Here is a 20,283-nt window from a genome sequence, read left to right on the forward strand (position 1 = left end):
ACCTGCTTACCTCTCCAGAGAGTAAAGTTTGCAATTCTTGAGTACTGACTATTAGTAAATTAACGTATAATCAGTATGGAGGATGAAAACATAAGACTTACAGTCCAGTCAAACTCACTTTTGCCTCTACTCCAACTGGAGCCAAACCATATGTAATTTTGAAACAGTGTAAACATTCAGATATTCAACTCTATACACTTCAGTGATCTATAGTAAATACCCTCTGCTAGGTTTCACTCTCAGCTCTTCATTGATCTCTAGTGTCTCTCTCTCTCTCTCTCTCTCTCTCTCAGCGTGTAGCTCACTTAATGGGTGATGCAGCAGAGAGGACACTATAAAACATGTAAATAAATTAAGAAGAAATAAAGCACCCCTCACACACATACATTTTCAACTTTCCTGTAAAAGAAGTTGACATATACTCAGCCTCATTGCACTTCATTTTTCTTTACTTCTTACATAACGTGGGCTTCATGTAGTATTTGCACAACTTTAACTAAGGCCTAAGTGCGGTTAACGCAATGTTAAGATAGAGGGGTAAGATAGAGTAGAAAGGCCATGAAACGTCAGAGATCAATTCATACCTACACTCCTTTGTCAGTGCCCACTACTTCCTTGCATGACAGCTGTTAATAAAATACTGAAATAACTGATTTACAGACCATTGGCAGCTACAATGTAGCATGCAGACTAGACATGCATTCTAGTCTTTTATAATTCCTCCTTTTGCCATCAAGTAGGTGCACCTCCCAGGATACCAACAAAGTGTTGCTTCTATGTACATTGCTGGGATGCTGTAAGTATTTTTTGGGGGGCCAAACCCACTTATTTACGAGTATAGCAAATATGCCAGTTTTCCTTAGAATTTCTTGTGCATGTTTACTTACTAGTACAATCTATAGCACTAGGATATTGTACAAGAGCCACAGTTTTGCAATTCCTTCATTTGCAGTTGCAGTGCTCGGGGTCTGCCAAAGTGAACTTGCCATTCTCCTACAGCATCTAGCCCCACAGATGGGAACTATCCACCTATATTCAATCACACATCAGGTCAAGGATCGCAATACACTTTCCCTTGAAATAATTTTACCCAGTACATATGTAGCAGACCCAAACTCAGGTTGCCTACACCTTACTAATTTACTCAACACAATTGTAGATGAAGGCTGTTAAATTTTGCTTAAACGCAAGAATGTACAGATAGTGCAAAAGTCCTGCAGCCTCAAAACCCCAAGTATGTTCTACAAAGTAACTACAATCTACACTGATAAGTAGAATGTCTGATAAAGGACTGGAAACATGGGGAAACGATGGCTAAACTACACTGTGATCATTTGGACAGCTATTATAAGTGCATGACCAATAGAAAGAGACAGAGTTAAATAGTACACCTTGCATTTCAAGGGCTTGACTAATGACAAACGTGGTGGATAAATCTTAGCGGAAAGGCATGTTGCTAAGTCAATGGAAGGGGATTATAACTGGTGTAGTCAAAGCTCTATCTCAGAGCTATAGGCTGGCCAACAGACCAGGCACCAATATAAAACCTTCTCTAAATGGACATCCCCTCCACTCTAGAAATAACACAGAAATCGGAAGAGTTGCCATTGACAGAGAAATAAAACTGAGGTGGCATTGTAGGAAAAAGAGCAATAAGTTGGAATGCTACCCTGAGCGATTTTCAGTGGTTAGACAAATTGCAAATATTCCTCCCATCATGTTTTGTGTGTTTGACGTAAAACCCTAAGTGGCCAATGGTATGCCCAGACATGGATACTTTGCTCACTGTGCTATTGGAGCCAAGCTAAACTCAACTGTGTTCTGGTTCAAGGAGGGCCTTGTGTGACAGCTTGGTAAAATAAACACAGAATAGCAAGAAAAATAGAAAAATGCATGACCAAGAGAAACAAAAAGGCAACAACTTATGGAATCTAAGAGCTCCAGACTTCATAGAATGCACTGTTGCAAAGTGACATTCTCTGGTGGATAACTTATTTTACACCTTTCAGGGGATCCGCAGATTGGGCTGAATATTTTGGGAATGTGCAGGTCCTGAAATGCTTTCTTCCCGCTCAGGCGTGTTACAGGTGAAGAAGGTTTTTTTCCCTATCTGTGCCATTACCCATGCGTTCACCCTATCAGAGTTCCCTCCCTGAAGGAGAGACCGTTTCATCTTGAGCACGCCAGCATTGGACCTCAAAGGCAAGTGATGAGGATTCAAGTAGCAGTGGAAGTATTAACAGTGGGGTCTAAATTGTACGCGGTACCTAACACCTGGCGCTCTTGGAATGGTAGATATTGGAATCTCTTCCTCAAGGGGGAGGCTTTACATGCAGAAGAGCTTCTAGCGTGCGAAAAATAGCTGATACTGTTAAATAAATAAGGCCTGGGTGAGATTTTAATTACGCTGGAAGCGAAATTCACAAAATTCCTTGAAATTTCATATTAAGTGATTTAATGAAATTATTGGCATAACTCCCAATTTTGCCAACATTTTGTGAAAATAGACATATCATTTTATGCAGACCTAGTATAGAAGCAGGGGAATGACATGCAACCCTAGTTCCCAGACCTAACCTCACAAAATGTGAATTGATAATGAGAGACGTTCCTCACAGGCAGGTGCCTGCACATACCAATTAGGTACGCAAATGTAATGGAATCTGTGGAAAAAGTTGTACCATGGAATCAAAGAACAAATTGTCAATGTGTTTCTGCTGTGATTGTGAACCTCTCCCAATGATGCTATGCGGTCAAAGGACCTAAATGGAAGGGGAGCTGGCAGGTATGTACCACTACCTCCTTTTACTTGGAATACCCGAGGATGTGGGAGAGTCCCAACAGGACAATATATACATACCTGGAATAGATATCTTTGCTGTAATTGAAAGTGGTTGTTGATCGTGAGGCAGGAAATCAACTAGCTACTAGGCAGGCAAATCCTCTTTCGCTAACCACCACTGCGGCTCCCACAGGGAATTCCTCTGCGACTCCTCGAGAAAAGAAGGAGTGTCTAAACTGCACAGTAAACAGAGGTCCTGATTTAATTTTTGGTGGATGGCCCGTCCTCTGCCAGGGTGAGGGAGTTCATTACTCAATCGCACTGAAGGTGCGCCAAATTTTGAAATGTCCACCAGCCCGGGCGTACATTTCAAGCATTGATAGGAACTGACGTCAAGGCAGTTCCTGCCATTACACTATAACTTTTCCAGATGGGTCCATCAATCATGACCGAACCGTACATCAAAGTTTAAAAAAATACATATATTTAAAAAAAATATATCCAAAAACAGGATTTGCTTTTTGAAAAAAAAAAAACAATGCTCCCAGGTTTTTCCTGGCAGTGACAGACATTGAAAAACAGATATATGTCCCACCTAAATTACTTTGGCGGACATGTAGCCAAACCTCTGATGGCCCTTACTCCATCCAGCCAGCGGTAAGTTTGACAACTGCGGAGACTCAGTAGTGTCCGCAGTTGCCAAACTGTGGTCCACCTGCATTTAAAACAGGCAGACAGGCCATAGTCTTGTCAGGGAAGGAACAAAAGATATAAATCTGGTCCAAAGTCTGTGGCTCTGAAAACCATTAAACTCTAGAACATTTTCAAAGGCCACTGTAAATGCTAAACAAGTTAGCTCACCCATCCACTACTATTATTATTATTAGACACCCCACTCTTACCAATATACAACCCACCGTCACAATGATGATATAGTATCTGAAAATATCAAACACTGGTGATTTTATTTTCTGTCTGGGGTGGGGCATAACCAAAAAAGGAGCAACACCCAAGACCCAATATAAAATAAAATACACAAGCATAATGCCTCCTTTCCAGTAACACCAATAACCAACTTCAACAAACAACAAGGTGATGGATGGAATGCTTGATGGACTGCATTGTGGCCTAGAGTAAATACTAGTGGCCGAGTCGAATTCAAGCAATCCCTCCACCTATCACTTTTTTATTTTCGTCAGTGCAATGCCCTAACTACAACGGATACACGCAGATCTTGGATCAGTGATCGTGTGCTATTGGACAGAAGCTGCACTCTACTGAATAGGCCCAAATAGGCCTGGCAGATCAGGGATGGAGTTTTTCTATTGGAGCAGGACTAGGATTGAGTTGCATATGGCTAGTTCCTGTCTGAGATAGTATGGCGGATAAAACAACGATAGGCTGGATTGCAGTGCAGATAAATTGTTAGTGGTTGAGATTAAGTCAATGAATTTATCCATTCACATTCTGTTTTCCTCTTTCCAGTAACAGCAACTGGGGATTAACTGCAGAACACACCACTAAAAAAAGAGGATTATTTCCCCAAGGATTGTAAACCCTGTGAAACAGCCCACCAGAACCAGCAAGGGAGGGGGTTTGATTTTCAGTAACATTCAAAGCCTCATTTAGTTTCCACTTAATCAAAGGATCCTACATGTCCCTCTGAATTTTTGATCATAGATCTACAGATAATCTACAAATCCCCAATAGGCCACGCATCCTTTTAGGTTTGTGTAAGCCTGGCCCATATAAAAGGTGTCATGTCCTGAGGTTCACAGAAACTGCCCTCCTCTTATAACATTGTAAATTGTGCCACCATGCCTGTCTGGAGGTTTTGATAGGATTGAAACTATGGCTGCCCAGTAGCCTAGAGAGTACACAAGAGCATGTTGAACTATGTGGCAAAAGGTGGCTCTGACAGCAGGACAGAGATCCACATATCACTCAAGCGCCAGAGTGCAACTAACTAAATGGCCTTTGCCATTCATTGGACTAATAAAAGTACTGTAGCCTTCCATGAGACAGGGAAAGAATCATGCGGTGTGACTCTAAGGACTAGAGGAGACTAATAAAGTTGCATGAAAGCGGAGCACTCTGAAATATACGCATGACTCTTTGAAAATGACAGACGTGTAAAGTTGGTACTTTTAATTGTAATTGTCAGACAACTGACAGTCAATGGTAAAGGACATGTACTTTAGTGCCCAGGGCATTGATGGCACAATTTCAGTAGAGGCTGCGTTGCTATATTCCGGTACACCAGCTCTATTCTTGTATTGGGATACATGGGGTGATGTTCCAATTTTGTCCTTTGCCACAAAAGTGAGTTTAGACCGCCTTGTTCTGATAAGGAGACAGACATTGTAATGCCTGCATGTCTCGTACGACATGCCCCAGTTCTAAGCCCAAAAGTGGCCCAACCGTGACTCTCACCCAACATACTGCATATGCCATCACACATTATGTAACAAAAACACCTCTTTTTAGCGTCTGACTGACTGACATTGGAAACGTAGCTGAACTTCTATAAAAATCCACTGTGAGGATATATGTATGTTGAAATGGTCCAGTAGCCTTACAAGTAATGTCAATGAGTCTTTTACTGCAAGTGACTTTATTTGCAGCAGACTTTATATTCTTTATGTTTTTTAAAAGGACATAACTGCTGACAGTAATACTCCAGTCTTAAAACTGAATTTAAAATAGCGGTGATCCACACCTTCAAAGCCTTCCACAACCAGGGAGCTGCGTACATCAACCACTGAATGAACTTCCACATTCCCACCAAACACCTGCACTCCGCCTCCCTCTGCCTCACACATACCCGCAGCAACAGTGGAGGACGCTCCTCCTCCTACCTTGCTACGAAGAGCTGGGACGACCTCCCAGTTCACCTATGGACCTAACCATCTCTGTTGGAATTCAGAAAAGGACTCAAGACATGGATGTTCAACTGAGCTCCCTGAAGCAGCATTCTCAACACCCAGATACCCTCACGGGTGATTAGCCATGGTATACAAATCAAGATCGATTGATGCCATTGGTGATGCGATGCCACCAGTCATATTACTTTTTCTGTCATTTGCGATTATATAAGTAATCTCCTGTATGAAGACCTCATCAGTGCACATGGCGAGAAGGTGCAAGACATCATTTGACAGCTCACCAAAAAAGCAAAATAACAAATTTCTCAAATATTTAGGCTTTGAATTTTAACCATAATGTCTGCTTAGTTGGCGGGGCGTGGCTTGGCGCTCGGCAAGATGGCCGCGCAGTAGCGTTGCTCCGCCGGCCGCCGAAACTATCCTATCAACATCCTTCCCCTACCGTGCTGTTTCTAGTCGGTGCCTGTGTGGCGGAGGGGGCCGACGCCGTGGACGGCCTGGCGGCGTGCTCACCGAGGGCGTAGCTACTCTCGGAGGCGGAGAGCGACGGACGGGCTCTTGCAGGCTCCGACTGTCATGGCGGACGGGAGGTGGTGAGGTCCCCCGGAAGCTCCCAGCGGCGATCGCAGTGACGGTAGCAGCGGTCTGGAGGCCTGGAGAGCCGAGAGGACAGCGGCGACAGGGCAGTGAGGCGCGTGCCGATTAACGGCCCGGAATCGGCAGCACGGACACAGCGGTGAGCAGCGGTGAGCGCGGAGGTGAGCGCTGAGACGTGGGCGGCACTCTGAGGAGCGCGAGTTGCCGGCGTCGGCCTGGACTTGCGAGGGCTTCGAGTGTGGAGGGATCGGCGCTTTGAACTGCTTGGGCCCACATGTGAGCGCAACGCTAGGACGATCCATCACGTCTCCTTCTGTGTGTGGGTCCCTTTCTGGCCCGCAGTGTTGGCTGGCCTGGGCCCTGCTCGTGGACGACGTGGTGGGCTGCTTCTTCGCGACGATACCGGCTGGGTGAGTCGCGCGCTATAGGCGCTACCAACTGAGGGGCCATATTGCTGTTATCGTGTACTATCTGCGCCCCGGGCTGAGGCTGGACAGAGGAGGAGAGGGAATGCGGCCTATATCTGTTGCGGAGGAGGGGAGCAGGAGACACCGCGCTGTCGTCGCCGCGGGCCTCTGAACAGAGGGTGCACAGAGTAGTAGCTGCTGGTCTTCGAGAACAGGGGGTGATCCTCTGGGTGGAGAGCGACGGCGGAGTACGGGACTGGCGGCGACGAGTGCCTTGGCATCGGCTTTGGGTCCTGTGGCCCCCTCCGGGCGTGGCACGTGTTCATCGCTCACCTGCACCTGGCGCGGGCGGTGGAGCTTCTCGCCTGGGCAGGTCACTGTCTCCTCAGGGCACCATGGGCAAGCCCGACAAGTCTCAATCTCGACTGACTTTTGAACAGCGTAAGGGCGGCAAATCCTCGCAGACGGCAGTCTCAGACTCGGAGCTGGAGTCGGCGGCTCAGGCCCCCACTGCGCTGGAAAAGTCATTGGCTTCCATACAGGCCAGTCTCCAGGCCATTGACGGCAAGATTGAGGCTCTTAACGGCAGGAGGGACCATTTTTCTGCAAAATTGGACAAACATGCGGAGCGGATCGGAGAGGCGGAACAGCGCACATCTGATGCTGAAGATGGCCTTCAACAACTTACTGCGAAGAACACGGATATCACGAAACTCCTGGCTGTCATACAGGCGAAGAACGAAGACATCGAAGCGCGTTCGCGGCGCAATAACGTACGCATTTTAGGCCTGCCGGAGTCGACCAATGTGGGGCGCCTAGAGGATTATGTGGAGGCTTTATTGCGGGACATTTGTGGTGCTGACCAGCTCTCAAAAATGTTTGCAGTGGAGCGCGCCCATAGATCTTTGGCTGCGCGCCCGCCGCCTGGGGCCCCCCCAAGACCTATCATCACCCGATTATTGAATTTTAGAGATAGAGACACAGTGCTATGTATCACCCGTCAGAAGGGCACAGTCACGTATCAGGGAAATGTGCTATCATTTTATCCGGACTTCACGGCCACAGTGCAGGCGGCACGCAAGGAGTTTCAAGGTGTTAAAAAGTTGCTTTTGAAGGACCACGTTCCATATGCTATGCTGTATCCAGCACGCCTGCGCATTGGTGAGACGGACCAAGCCAGGATCTTCGCGAACCCGACGAAGGCCATGGAATATGCTAGATCCCTCTGCAGGCGACGGGGTTCTCCTCCCCCCGCATCGGACGTCGGAGACTGAGCTGCAGGGAGATGGGAGATGAGTTTGCTGGCTCCGTAGACACACTGTTTGTTATAAACGGCCTATGTTAAGTAGCGTGGCTGTATGGTATGGAAGTGTTGCGGGCTGAGTGGATTGCACGTGGGCCATGTGGCACATCCGGGGGGGGGAGGTCCTCTGGCCCTTCTGTTCTACATTAAGGATATGGGTTATTGTGCTGTACGGTTGGTTGTGAGCGGGTGGCTGCCTCGGGCTTACACATGGGGGAGCTCCGAGCCTTCGGGGGGCTACGCCTTATGTGTCTCCTATTTTAAGTTGTGGCATGTCGCGGCCGACGCGGTCTGGTGCGTACTTGCCCGCCGGCTCGGCGGAATGGCTGTTTGGTGGGGAGAACATGATAATTCCTCGGTGGCACCCTCCCTACTTGATCGGGGAGTGGATTTTGCCACTGCGCCCCCCAATGGGTATACCCCACCGGATGTACGCCATCATTTTGGTTGTGTGGGGAGGGATTATAATGAGGGGAAATGTCTTTGGCAAATTGGGGTTGCTAAAGTGGGTGGGGGGAGGGGGTGTTGTTAAGTGTTATATTTTTTGTTTGTTCTTGCAGGTACAGGGGTTGACTCTCGAATCTAGAATGTGTTCTTTACTGTCAATGGTGCATAAAGTTTGTGAATCAGCATTTGAAGCACTGGTTGTATTGCCTATATAGACAATGGGGGAAAGGTATAATTGCGTAACCTGGAATGTTCGCGGGTTGAAAACCCCCAAAAAGGTCAGACAGGTGTTGGCACACTTAGATAGGCACGACGTGAAGGTTGCTCTGTTACAGGAGACACATTTGTGCAAACAAACAGAAAACAGAATAGCACATAGGTGGGCATCTTTCCGCTTGGCCTCGTTGTTCTCCACTTATTCCAGGGGCGTGCTTATACTTATTAAAAAGGGACTCTCATTTCAGCCGATTCATACCTGCACGGACACGGAGGGACGGTGGGCCATGGTGCAAGGCAAGCTGGGACTGACAGTGGTGACATTGGTAAACATGTACGGTCCTGTGGTGGATGATCCGACACCTTTTCTGCAAATGCTTAATGTTCTGCGGGGCTGGCCCGAGTCTGCAGTGTTATGGGGAGGTGACCTGAATACACACCTTAATCCACAAGTGGATAAATCCAACCCCGCAGGCGCGCGCATGATTAAAGTTAGCCAATGTGTAAGGGATGCCATGGTGGAAATGGGGCTGATTGATGTATGGCGCTTACGTAACGAGGGGACATTGGAGGGCACACATATCACACCGGCGTTTAATAGTTGGTCTAGACTAGACTATTGGCTGCTGAACACTGAGGCCAGTGGGTGGGTGGAGAGGGTCCATACGATCCCACGTACATATCAGACCATAATCCTATTATCCTCACCATCTGCATCCCCATGAATCCGCATCGCCCTGGCGATTTAGGGCGGAAGCCTTACTAGATCCATTATACAACGATGCTATCGGAACAGCTATTGTACAATACTTCCAATTAAATGTTGGCTCAGTGGACACGCAGGCCATGTTATGGGAAGCCTTTAAAGTGACTATAAGGGGGGTGTGTATAGGCACCTCAGCGGGAATCCTAAAGGACATTAGAGGTCAGTTATCTAAAGTGGAACGAACCCTGGAGATGCTCGAGCGACAATACTCACAATCACCTTCCGTGGACACGCTGGCGCGCATACAGGACGCCCTAGCAGAATATAACAAAATAGCTGAATCGGAGACACGCTATATAGGTAGAAGGCGAGTGGCCCGTGCGTATGGGGAAGGGGGGAGACCGGGCAGAAACTTGGCTGAAAAGTTGCGTACCAGAGCAGACAGTCCCTTAATTGACCACATTATTGATGCTCACGGCACGGCGCACTATACCACACCGGCAATATTAGATCAATTTCAGCAGTTTTATTCCCCTATGTATACTACACGAGGTGGAATGGACGCTGAGGCTATGGACGAATATCTAATAGATACGGCCTGTGCGTGGCTCTCGGATGCTCATAGAGAATACTTGAGCCAGCCCATTGACAAAACTGACGTAAGAGAGGCTATTCTGGCTCTCCCCAATAATAAGGCGCCTGGTCCCGATGGCCTTACAGCAGAGTTCTACAAAGCCTACGCAGACGTTCTGGTCCCCTATCTCCTGGGGATGTATGCGGAAGCCCATGAGACTGGGATACTGCCTCCGTCTCTACGACAGGCCTTAATCATTACTCTCCTGAAAAAAGACAAAGTACATACACGATGTGACTCTTATCGCCCCCTTTCGTTAATAAATTTGGATGCCAAAATTTTGGCAAAAATCTTAGCCGCGAGAATTCAACCTCTGATGCCCCTTCTGGTACTCCCGGACCAATCTGGGTTCATTCCGGACCGCTCCACTTCACATAATTTGCGCACTATTTTTGCTATGTTCCACGTTCTTAACCCCGACTTGGCTGCTGCTGCGGTAATGCTAGATGCAGCCAAGGCTTTTGACTCCATAGAATGGAAGTATATGTTCCACATACTGCATAGAATGGGCTTTCCCTTTGTACTGACGCGTTGGATACAGATTTTATATACAGATGCATCGGCGAGAGTGAGAGTGAATGGCCTTACGTCGGAACCCTTTAGTATTGAACGCGGTACTAGACAGGGATGCCCCCTGTCACCCCTCCTTTTCGCTCTCATTCTGGAACCGTTGGCCTGTAAAATCCGTCAGGGACATAGAGATGCTGCTCTTAATTTTAATAATCGTCCGGTGGGGATCTCCATGTACGCGGACGATATGGTGTTGTTCGTCCGTGACCCTCAGACTCATCTGTCCCCGATTATACGGGAATATATTAAATTTGGTCTTTTTTCTGGACTCCAGATTAACTGGGAAAAGTCGGTCATCATTCCACTAACGCAGACTACGGCTCCACCCCAGTTAGAATACCCATTATTATGGTCTGAAGCTCCAGTTAAATATTTGGGCGTGTGGGTGCACCGCGATCCTGATATGGTGATCAAAGAGAATTACGGCCAAGCATATGCCACGTTGGTGCAGCAGGTGGATAGATGGTATCGCCTTCCTCTGTTACTGGCGGACCGAATCGCAGTAATTAAAATGGTCATACTGCCCAGGTTTTTATATCTTTTTTGTAATATTCCAAATAAGTTGACCAAACATTTTTTCAAAACAGTGCAAACTCAATTATTGCGCTTAGTGTGGGGGGGTAAACAGCCTAGAATTAGTTGGCTCACATTGTCGCTTACATATGATAAGGGGGGGTTTGCTGCTCCCGATTTTTATGTGTACTATCTCTGCGCACAGGCCCAATATGCTTATTATTGGTTCAGATCGCATGACTACATTCCACATGTGGCGGTGGAGGACGGGGACGCCTACCCTGTACCGCTGCTGAGCATCCTCACGCACACACATAGACAGACGCCCAGAACAGAGATTAACACGATTGATACCACTATCGCGGCTTGGCAGGCGATTGGCAGGCGTGCGCATAAACTACCACTATATGCCCCGGCGTTACCGCTGGCTGGACACGCGGCTTTGTCGGTTACTCAGGAGCGAGGGCCCATAACTGAGCTAAAGGAAGCTGGCATAACGCATATGGGTGATCTCTATCTGGGGGGTCGATATCTAGGGGACAAAGACCTACAATACATACAGAACCCCACTCCACTCTTTCAATACACTTGCTACAGATTGCAGCGCGCGGTAAAAGACCATTACGCTGAGTTCCCTATAGAGCCTGATATACTTAAACCGCTTCAGAAGTTACTGGTGGCCCCAACCAAGAAAAAACTAATTACTAAGTTATATAAAGCAGTGCAGGATGACACGGTTCGGGGACCAGACAAAAGCCTGGAGAGGTGGAATGCTATAGTGACTCCCTTGATTAATGCAAAAGACTGGGAACAGATCTGTATGTTGACGGGACGCCTGACCCCGAATGGGAATTTGAGAATTATCCATTTTAAATTCCTCCATCAGGTGTACCATACTCCTGTTAAGCTACATAGAATGGGACTTCGGGATACTGACCAGTGCCGCAGATGCGGGGGGGACGGTGCTGATTTTCTCCATCTTGCTTGGCAATGTGCTCCAGTGCTCAATTACTGGGAGTCCGTCACCACACGAATGCATATTATGACAGGCCAAACACTGCAATGCACGCCCTTGGTATGCCTCCTTGGGCATGTCCCTCACTTGAAGGCCGTTATGGGGAGGTTTGTCCGTGTGGCCCTATTGCTTGCTAAGAGGAGAGTGCTGTTCACGTGGGAAAGTAATATGGCTCCGAAGGTGGATGACTGGGTTAAGGACATGGTGTACTGCCGTGAGCAGTTGGACCTTTATGCTGAGGAGTTGCCAATGACGTCTCGACCCAGGGACATTTGGGCCCCTTTGAAAGACTATTTGCTAGCACAGGCTGATAATGATCCTAAGTGAAAGATGTATGGGGTGAGGCCCTATGGCTATGGTGCCCCCACAAGCACCAGAATTGGATAAAGCGACAGTATGTAAAGGACAGATCAGATGCGCTTGTAACATGTTCAGACCATGGAACTGTACCTGCTTTTGAATATTGTTTTGTCATTGTTTTATTATTGTTTTTGTATTGGTTCCTCTTTTTTTTTTTAGTTTTAGGTCATATTGGTGTTGCTTATACAAAGAGTTGTTTGGTATATCTATGCGCTGTAATGGATGCAAACACTTTCATAAAATAAAAAAATAAAAACATGTCTGCTTGGTTGAAGTTTTTTTAGGGCACCACTATATATCTAACTAAAAGTAAACTGGGCATGGAAAGGGATACAGCAAACAAAAAGACCAGCTACCATTGAAGTCATGTATACCTGCAACAGATGTAGAAGGCGGCCACCGGCTGCTGTCTCACCATCATCTTCACAATCCTGCAAGAACGTCTGCTTGTCTTCACAGTGTATCCTGTTGGGATTGATGATGATATTCAGTGAATAATATTTGTTTTAACATTGCTTCTCTCTTTTCACTGCCATAAATTGCTCTGCTCTATTTCTACATGTTTTGCTGGACCTGTCAGCTGCCTTCAATACCATTGCCACCCTGGAGTCTCAAATGTGAGATTTTTGATCATTAATGGTGTCCCTCCTACCTCCCAAACCAACACGTTTGTTCACGAAGGCACCTCCAGGTCCTAAAAGATGTGTCTCACCTGCAGAGTTCCCCAGGGTTCAATACTGTCCCCTGTCATATTCATTCTCTACATGGGGCTGCTTGGATCTCACAGAAGTTATAGGTCAGGTAGTCCGACAGACACATAAGTTACCTGGGAAAATTGACAATTACACAAAGTAGGGAGGCCTCTACATGGGAAAAATACATATATGTATTGTGATGATGCTATTGTCATTACTGAACTAAAAAAAAAATTCTTTCATAATGTATTATTTGAACATTTGAATCTCAATGGTCTGGTAAATTTCATCTATCTAATTCATCATACATGTCAAAAACAGGTAAAATAATACGTCCCTGATGCTGTAATCGTGGCGTCAACATAATTCATTGCATCAAATTACACTAGCCATCTTCATTTTCAAATTTTAGTCACAACAATTCACCTTTTCAGTTCTTGCATAAATAATTCAAAGTTGTTACACATGATTTCAGTGTCGAACTTAATACCAGGATGTAGTACATATGAAAACCTCCATAATAAGTTAGCTAAGGGTAAAATACCTATTATAGATGACTTAGAGGCATATTCTGCTCCACCTTTATCTCCACCGGTATGGGCTACTCATTTACTAATTGATTTTCAAGCCCAACTGGAACAACTCATCAATTCCCATTTTAAAATTTTGATGAGTAGAATTGATAAAGTAGTTTCATTGATAAACATTAAAAATGGAGGACGAGATCTGCCTCCTATTTCAACTGGGAATACTATCGTGAAAGTAGCTCCAGGTAACACCAAGCAGGCCTTACAAGGCCATAGCTCAAAGGTAGGTTCTTGTTTAGACAATCTGGTTCAGGGATCGGTCTCAACTAATACGAGCAAACGAACCCCAGATACTAATGTCTCTGGCCCTGTTATTCCACCTAGGGTGCCTCCAGATACAGGTAGCCCGATTCCCCGTAATCCATCTCCTACCCTTAAAGACACTAGTAAGCAGCGGGCGGGTCGGGGTTCGGCGCTCCAAGGCTCTGCTTCGAAAAATGTTGGTAATGTATCCCAACAACTTCCACTTTGTCCCCAGTTACCACCTGAGGCTTCTCCGTACGTAGTGGTTTTATCAGGGGTTCCTTCGTTGTCAGGTGAGCGTGGAGAAACTTTCCCCGAGTTGAAGAACAAAGTTATCTTTTGGTTGAATAGACACAGACCATTGTTGAGTTCGGGCCAGGGGGAAATTCTATTTGCTAGAAGAGTTAGCTGGTTTGGGAACAAACCCAAGGATATCGGTGGGGATTGTGTGATTGTTAATTTTAGGGATCCCGGAGTGGTCAACCACATCCGTGAGTGGGGAGGCCCGTGTAATCTGGGTTCAATCAATCCCCTCCCCTTGGGCTATTTCTATTCACGGGTTTTACTACCGGGTGGGCCCGTATCAACTTATTTCTATCACGGGCCACAGGTAGTGGAATATAATGTACCCGTAGCTAACACTTTTAGTGTCTTGACTAGTGTGGACTGACTATGTCATCGATCATGGCCTACCGTAATGTCCCCCAATGTGGCCGATTGTCGTGTGGTGGAGGGTGGGAGTATTGAGGAGAGTTCTCCCCAGCGGGCTTTAGGGGAGAAGCAAGCCGGAACAACAACGTTCACACACAGCCCATGTCTTAATAGTAGCCATTTGGGAGATGGTCTGGTTCTGGAGACCTCTTTAGGATCACCCCCTTTTAATGTGTTAGAGTCTATCATATCTAGCCCCGTAAGGGCAGATTCCCGTAGATCTTTAATTGGGTCCTGGAACGTAGCAGGGCTTGGATCCAAGTTATCCAATCCAGAGTGGGGTGAGGTGGTGGACAAATATGACTTGTGTTTGTTCCAAGAGACTTGGTTGTTGACTCCCCCGATAAGGGTAGGCTTTGCAACATATGATATCCTGGCTGTGCAGGGACCCAGGGGACGTCCTTCGGGGGGATTATGTATTTGGGTAGCCACACATTTGGGGTGTTCAGTTAAAGTAATAGATTCTCAATCCCAGGACATCCTCTGTATTATACTTAAATACTTAGATGGTTCGTTGGTGGCGGTCATTAATGTTTACTTGCGCCCTATTCCCATCCGGTTGGGGTTATCTACCCTAGAGGCTCTTGAGGAACTTCTTTCTATCTTTTCTTCACCATCACATAGAGTTATCGGGGGTGATTTTAACTGTCATTTCGAACCTTTGGCAGGGATCCCCTCTGTAACCCTAGATGAGGATTCTATTTGGCACATTCAGGAGTGCTCTATGTACTCGGCAAAGCGTCTAACACCGTTGGCCCTACAGATTAATAAGCTCCTAGTAACACACTCTCTCAGAGCTTGTAATGGGAGACTCCCTCCCAATGCTCCTGGGAAGTGTACATATAACAGAGTGGGAAAAAGTACAACCATGGACTATATTATGGTCAATGTGGAATTCTGGCCCCAACTGAGGGCTTTTACTGTAATTAATAGGGTAGACAGTGATCATAATCTCTTATCACTTGAACTAACACATACATTGGGACATCAATACGAACTGGGGGCATTGGAGATATTCCCTGACTCGAACTTAACCCTAGTGGCGGGGGGTAGGCACATCACGTGGGCTAAGTTTGTGTTAGCTCCTGATAAAATAGCTCATCTATATCAACATGTGGCCACCTCTCTAGCAGAGGCTTTTGAACTCCCGGTTGATAAATACGATCTCACCTATTTCCAGGAGCTAGAGAATATTCACTCTAAGCTTCTTTCTACTTTGGCCGATTATTTTTACACTTCAGTCAACACTAAGCTACGGGATAAAAATCAGGCCCACTGGTTTAACAATAACTGTAGGGCGGCCAAACGGGCTCTTGTGAGGGAGGTTAAAACTGGTTCCCTGTTGAGTATTAGGGAGGTTAGACACACTTATAAACGTATTACTATGGAGTCCAAGTCTGAATAGGAGGCCTCGAGATGGGCTAGTATCAAAGATGCCCTGGAAGGTCGCGATTACAGGGCCTTCTGGAACCTAGTTAGATCAGGCATGCTAGAGGGCCCCCCCGCTATAATACCTAACTTGAGTGAAGAGGTTTGGATAGCTCATTTCAAGCCTCTATTCACCCATTTGGATTCTGTATCTCCAGCAGACCTGGCCTCCCCATTGAAGGGTATATCTGCTTCAGCGCCACTAGTTGTAAGGGTCTCTGATTATCAACTTTGTACTATCCCTGAAATCCAGGCGGCTCTTAGATGCCTTTCCTCTGGGAAGGCTCCCGGTCTGGACAAGATCCCGGGTGATCTATTCATGAGTGAACAGAAGGTTTGGGCTCCCTATATTTTGCTATTCTTTAATGCTATTTTTCATGGCATGGAGATCCCCCTAACTTGGCGGGGTGCCGAGATTATTCCCATTCATAAGAAGGCTTCCCCACTTGATCCGGCCAATTACCGCCCCATTGGCCTCATTGATGTCCTGCAGAAATTGTTTGCTCGCCTTCTTTTAACTAGGTTGCAGAGTTGGATGGACGAACACCACATCCTAACTCCCCTCCAAGCGGGCTTTCGTGCCAAGGTTTCTACAATTGACCAACTGCTTAGACTTCAGTTGGTTTACTGGAAAACGGTGACCATGGTGGCTGGTAGCCTATACCTGATCTTTGTGGATCTCCGATCCGCTTTTGACCTGGTTCAGAGGGACAAGCTCTGGGCAATACTGCTAGAGATGGGTGTTCCGGTATACCTCTGCCACTTATTTGAACGTTTGCATCAAGGCACTTTTGCAAGGGTGTGGTATGGGAGGAACGGGGAGCTTTCCGCTCCCTTCGCGGTGGAAAGGGGTGTTAGGCAGGGGTGTGTTTTGGCCCCTACTCTATTTTCCTTGTTCATCAATGGTTTGATTGAACACTTAATGGGAGTGAGGGATTTAGATTCTCCTAGTCTAGCAGCCCGTAAGATACCAGCCCTGATGTTCGCTGATGACACCCTTTTGTTATCAAAATCTCCTATGGGTATTCACCGAACATTAGAGGCGTTTTGTTCTTTCTGTAGATCTAGAAATCTGGAGATTAATATTTCTAAAACCAAATATATGGTTTTTAATGCAAGACCATCAAATTATCCCCACCCTCATTTGCAGGGCTCTGTGTTGGAAATAGTCTCCACTTTCGACTATTTAGGGATAACACTAAATGATAGGATGGATTGGGGGTCCCATATGGCTAGGGCTAACATGAAGTTGGCCCAATCCTCTGGCGGTATACTAAAGGTTTTTAATGAGTGTGCATCTAAATCTCTGGGTCCGCCAGTGGAAATCTACAAGGCCCAGGCTAGAGGTGGGGCGCTTTACGGAGTAGAGTTATGGGGTCATGCTAATGCAACCTCTTTGTCTACTACCGAGAATAGTTTTATTAGACGCTTATTGAGACTTCCCCAGAGTACACCCCTGATCCCTTTACGATTAGATATTGGTCTGGCCCCGATACAGGAGGTTATCCTTAATCGTCCATTGTTATACTGGAGGAGACTCTGGTCTACTCCAGAGCTTCAAAGCTATAGGCAGGACTTGAGGGACTTTCTGACTATAAGGGGCTCGGGTAAAATACACTGGTTAAAACATGTCAAACAGCTTTGCTATGCACTGGGTAGCGGAGATATGTGGCTATTCCCTGAGGAAACTTGTCCCCTGATTACTATAAGGGCGTTGGTCGTCGTACTCAAGCAATATCGGTGGGATCTTACTATTTCAAATCTATCACTGGGTAGGTTGACCAATCGATTTTTGGAGGCCACGGATAATTATTATTTTGAGAAATTCTTGGACGATATCCAGCCCTCACTGGCAAAGAATTTATATGTCCAATTTAGACATGGAACTCTTCCAGTGCGGGCTGTGACAAACAAGTGGTTTAATGTTCCCAGCTTATGTCCTGGTTGTGGAAGCGTTGAAGAGACGGACTACTCTAGGGCTAGAGCTAAATGGATCGTCCCACTATGCAAATCCAGGGGTCTCAGGGATTATAGGGAGGTATTTAGAATATTAAAATATGATACCACCTTTTTGATTGTGTTTGTTACCTCCAGATATCTCTTTTCTCTGTGGTGCGCAAGATGCGCTAAAATCAAAAATAATAATAAAATTGTGCTATCTTAATCATTTAATTTTAGAAGGCACCCCCACTAGTATACAGCCTAGGGATTGATCCAGAATTATAGGGTTTTTTTTTGTTTGTTTTTTCTTCTCTTTTTTATAGGATTTTTACTGTTTTTAACATTGTATTTTAAATCTACTTGAGGAATATTATTTGTGTCCGGAGTCCCCAGAAGTGGAACTTTGTTGTATATTGTCATGTCCATATTTTAGTCGTTGTATATATATATGTGCTTTTATGGTTTTTAACCGATAATAAAGCTTTTCTGACTGACTGACTGACATATGAAAACCTCCATATTGCTTCAGTGAGCCTTAGTCCTTACCACACCAAAAAAGAAAAAGTTACTTACATTAGGTATCTACCTTTCTGCTGGATACTCTATCAACCTGCAGATTCCTCACCTGTTGGCTAATTCTAGGCATCAAACTGGATATGGAAGCTTCAAAGTTCTTTGACGTCTGTAGGGGGTGCCGGCTCCAGGTTGCCATCATAAGACATGTGTTAATATGGAAAAAGTCGTTTCTGATATGAGAAACAATACATTCATTTATGACAACAAAATCACGTCCTTTTTAACGAATTCGCCCGTTGTGAACGCCACATCAGCCCGACTCGAAAATACATAGTCAGACAGGCTCTGAGACCTACGCCTGAAGTCACGGATTGATAGGTCACAGGTGGGGTGGTACGTAGCCAGCAGACAAACGATCGAACAGGAAATTCTTGATCAATCCAACAGATAGGCGCAGTGACACCACAATGGTCCAGGGAGTTTGGCCCCAATGAAGCACACATGGCCGGAGGGGTATGCATGCTCCTAAAGCACTATAAAGTCAGATTCCACATGAGTTAGGAACATATAGCCAATCAGGACACAGCACACGCAGTGATCACACGATCCCCATGCCAGACATCTGGACACGTTACCCACTGGCCACATTGTGTCCACACAAGGTCGAGGCCCACCTGTATTATCTATCGAACAATTAATTTATGACTCCAAAGGCAGCAAATTACATTCCTTACCATACAAGGATTGCTGGAATTGTTCATGGCATACAATGAAATGTACATAAGAACGTCTCAAATCGACCGCAAATTGAGCTAGTCCGAGACCCTATGCCTGTAGCTGATCTCCCAGCCGCAATATTTATTTAAACAAACTGTTCCTGTTTTGCCAAATGCTTTGTGTTTCTTGATTATTCAAGGTATTAAATGTTCAAGCAACACATAGCTCGTGATGCCACCGAAGCCATAAGCGCCCACCCTAGAGCAACAACATCAGTTTCCCTCGTGCCTTCGATGTGAAATGATGAAGCAACATGAATTTGAAGCAGTGCAGTGCAAAACCCTAACTCATACCTTATTAATATTTCGCCTGTATATCCATCCATCAGCCTGGGAGGTGGCCGGGATCAGTCAGGAATCTGCAGGTAGACAGAGTATGCATCAGAAAGATTGTTAACAAAGGTAACTAACTTTTATTTCTGATACTTCCACCTGCAGATCCCTCACCGGTTGAATAGGTTCCCGTGCAATACTTTCCCAGAAGGCGGGCTGATGGATGGTCAGATGAGGAAATCATCTTGTACAATAGATCTGGAAAAGTGCCAGTCCCTATGCAACTCCTGTCGTGTTTGGTGAAGTGTGGAAAGATATCCCCATCACTGCTGTACAAATTTCTGTGATGGGAACACCTCTCACAAGAGCCAAATATGATGACTTGGATTTGGTGGAATGGACCACCTTTCCCAGAGACAAGGGCATAGCACATTTTGATGCAGATGATGGTCCAGTGGTAAAATGTCTGCTTCTGAACTGCTTTGCCCTTCCTATTATCAAAGTAGCCAACAAAGAGCTGGTAATCCGATCTGAAGTCCTTAGCGCACTTGATACAAAAACTGCCTGTCTGCCTAGAATATTTGTGATGCAGCCAGTCCTCCTTCTTCAAAAGATTTGTCAAAGGATGGAAGGGTGATGGATTCACGTAGGTGAAAGGGAGGTTCACCTTGAAAAGGA

At 45.9% G+C, this 20,283-nt stretch overlaps 1 protein-coding gene across 2 annotated transcripts in view; it reads right to left on the reverse strand.

Moving 5' to 3' along the window:
* Positions 1 to 20,283, reverse strand: part of IMPACT (impact RWD domain protein) — a 155,732-nt gene that overhangs the window by 43,928 nt on the left and 91,521 nt on the right. The window contains exon 9 of one of the 2 annotated variants that reach the window (XM_085605746.1): positions 12,810 to 12,900. In XM_085605746.1, the coding sequence (XP_085461872.1) occupies positions 12,810 to 12,900 (91 nt within the window). Of the gene's footprint in view, positions 1 to 12,809; positions 12,901 to 18,359; positions 19,692 to 20,283 lie in introns of those variants that run through there. The other variant, XM_085605747.1, reaches the window with a different exon arrangement.

Source organism: Triturus cristatus, chromosome 5_1, assembly GCF_964204655.1.
Source record: "Triturus cristatus chromosome 5_1, aTriCri1.1, whole genome shotgun sequence".
Taxonomy (NCBI): domain Eukaryota; kingdom Metazoa; phylum Chordata; class Amphibia; order Caudata; family Salamandridae; genus Triturus; species Triturus cristatus.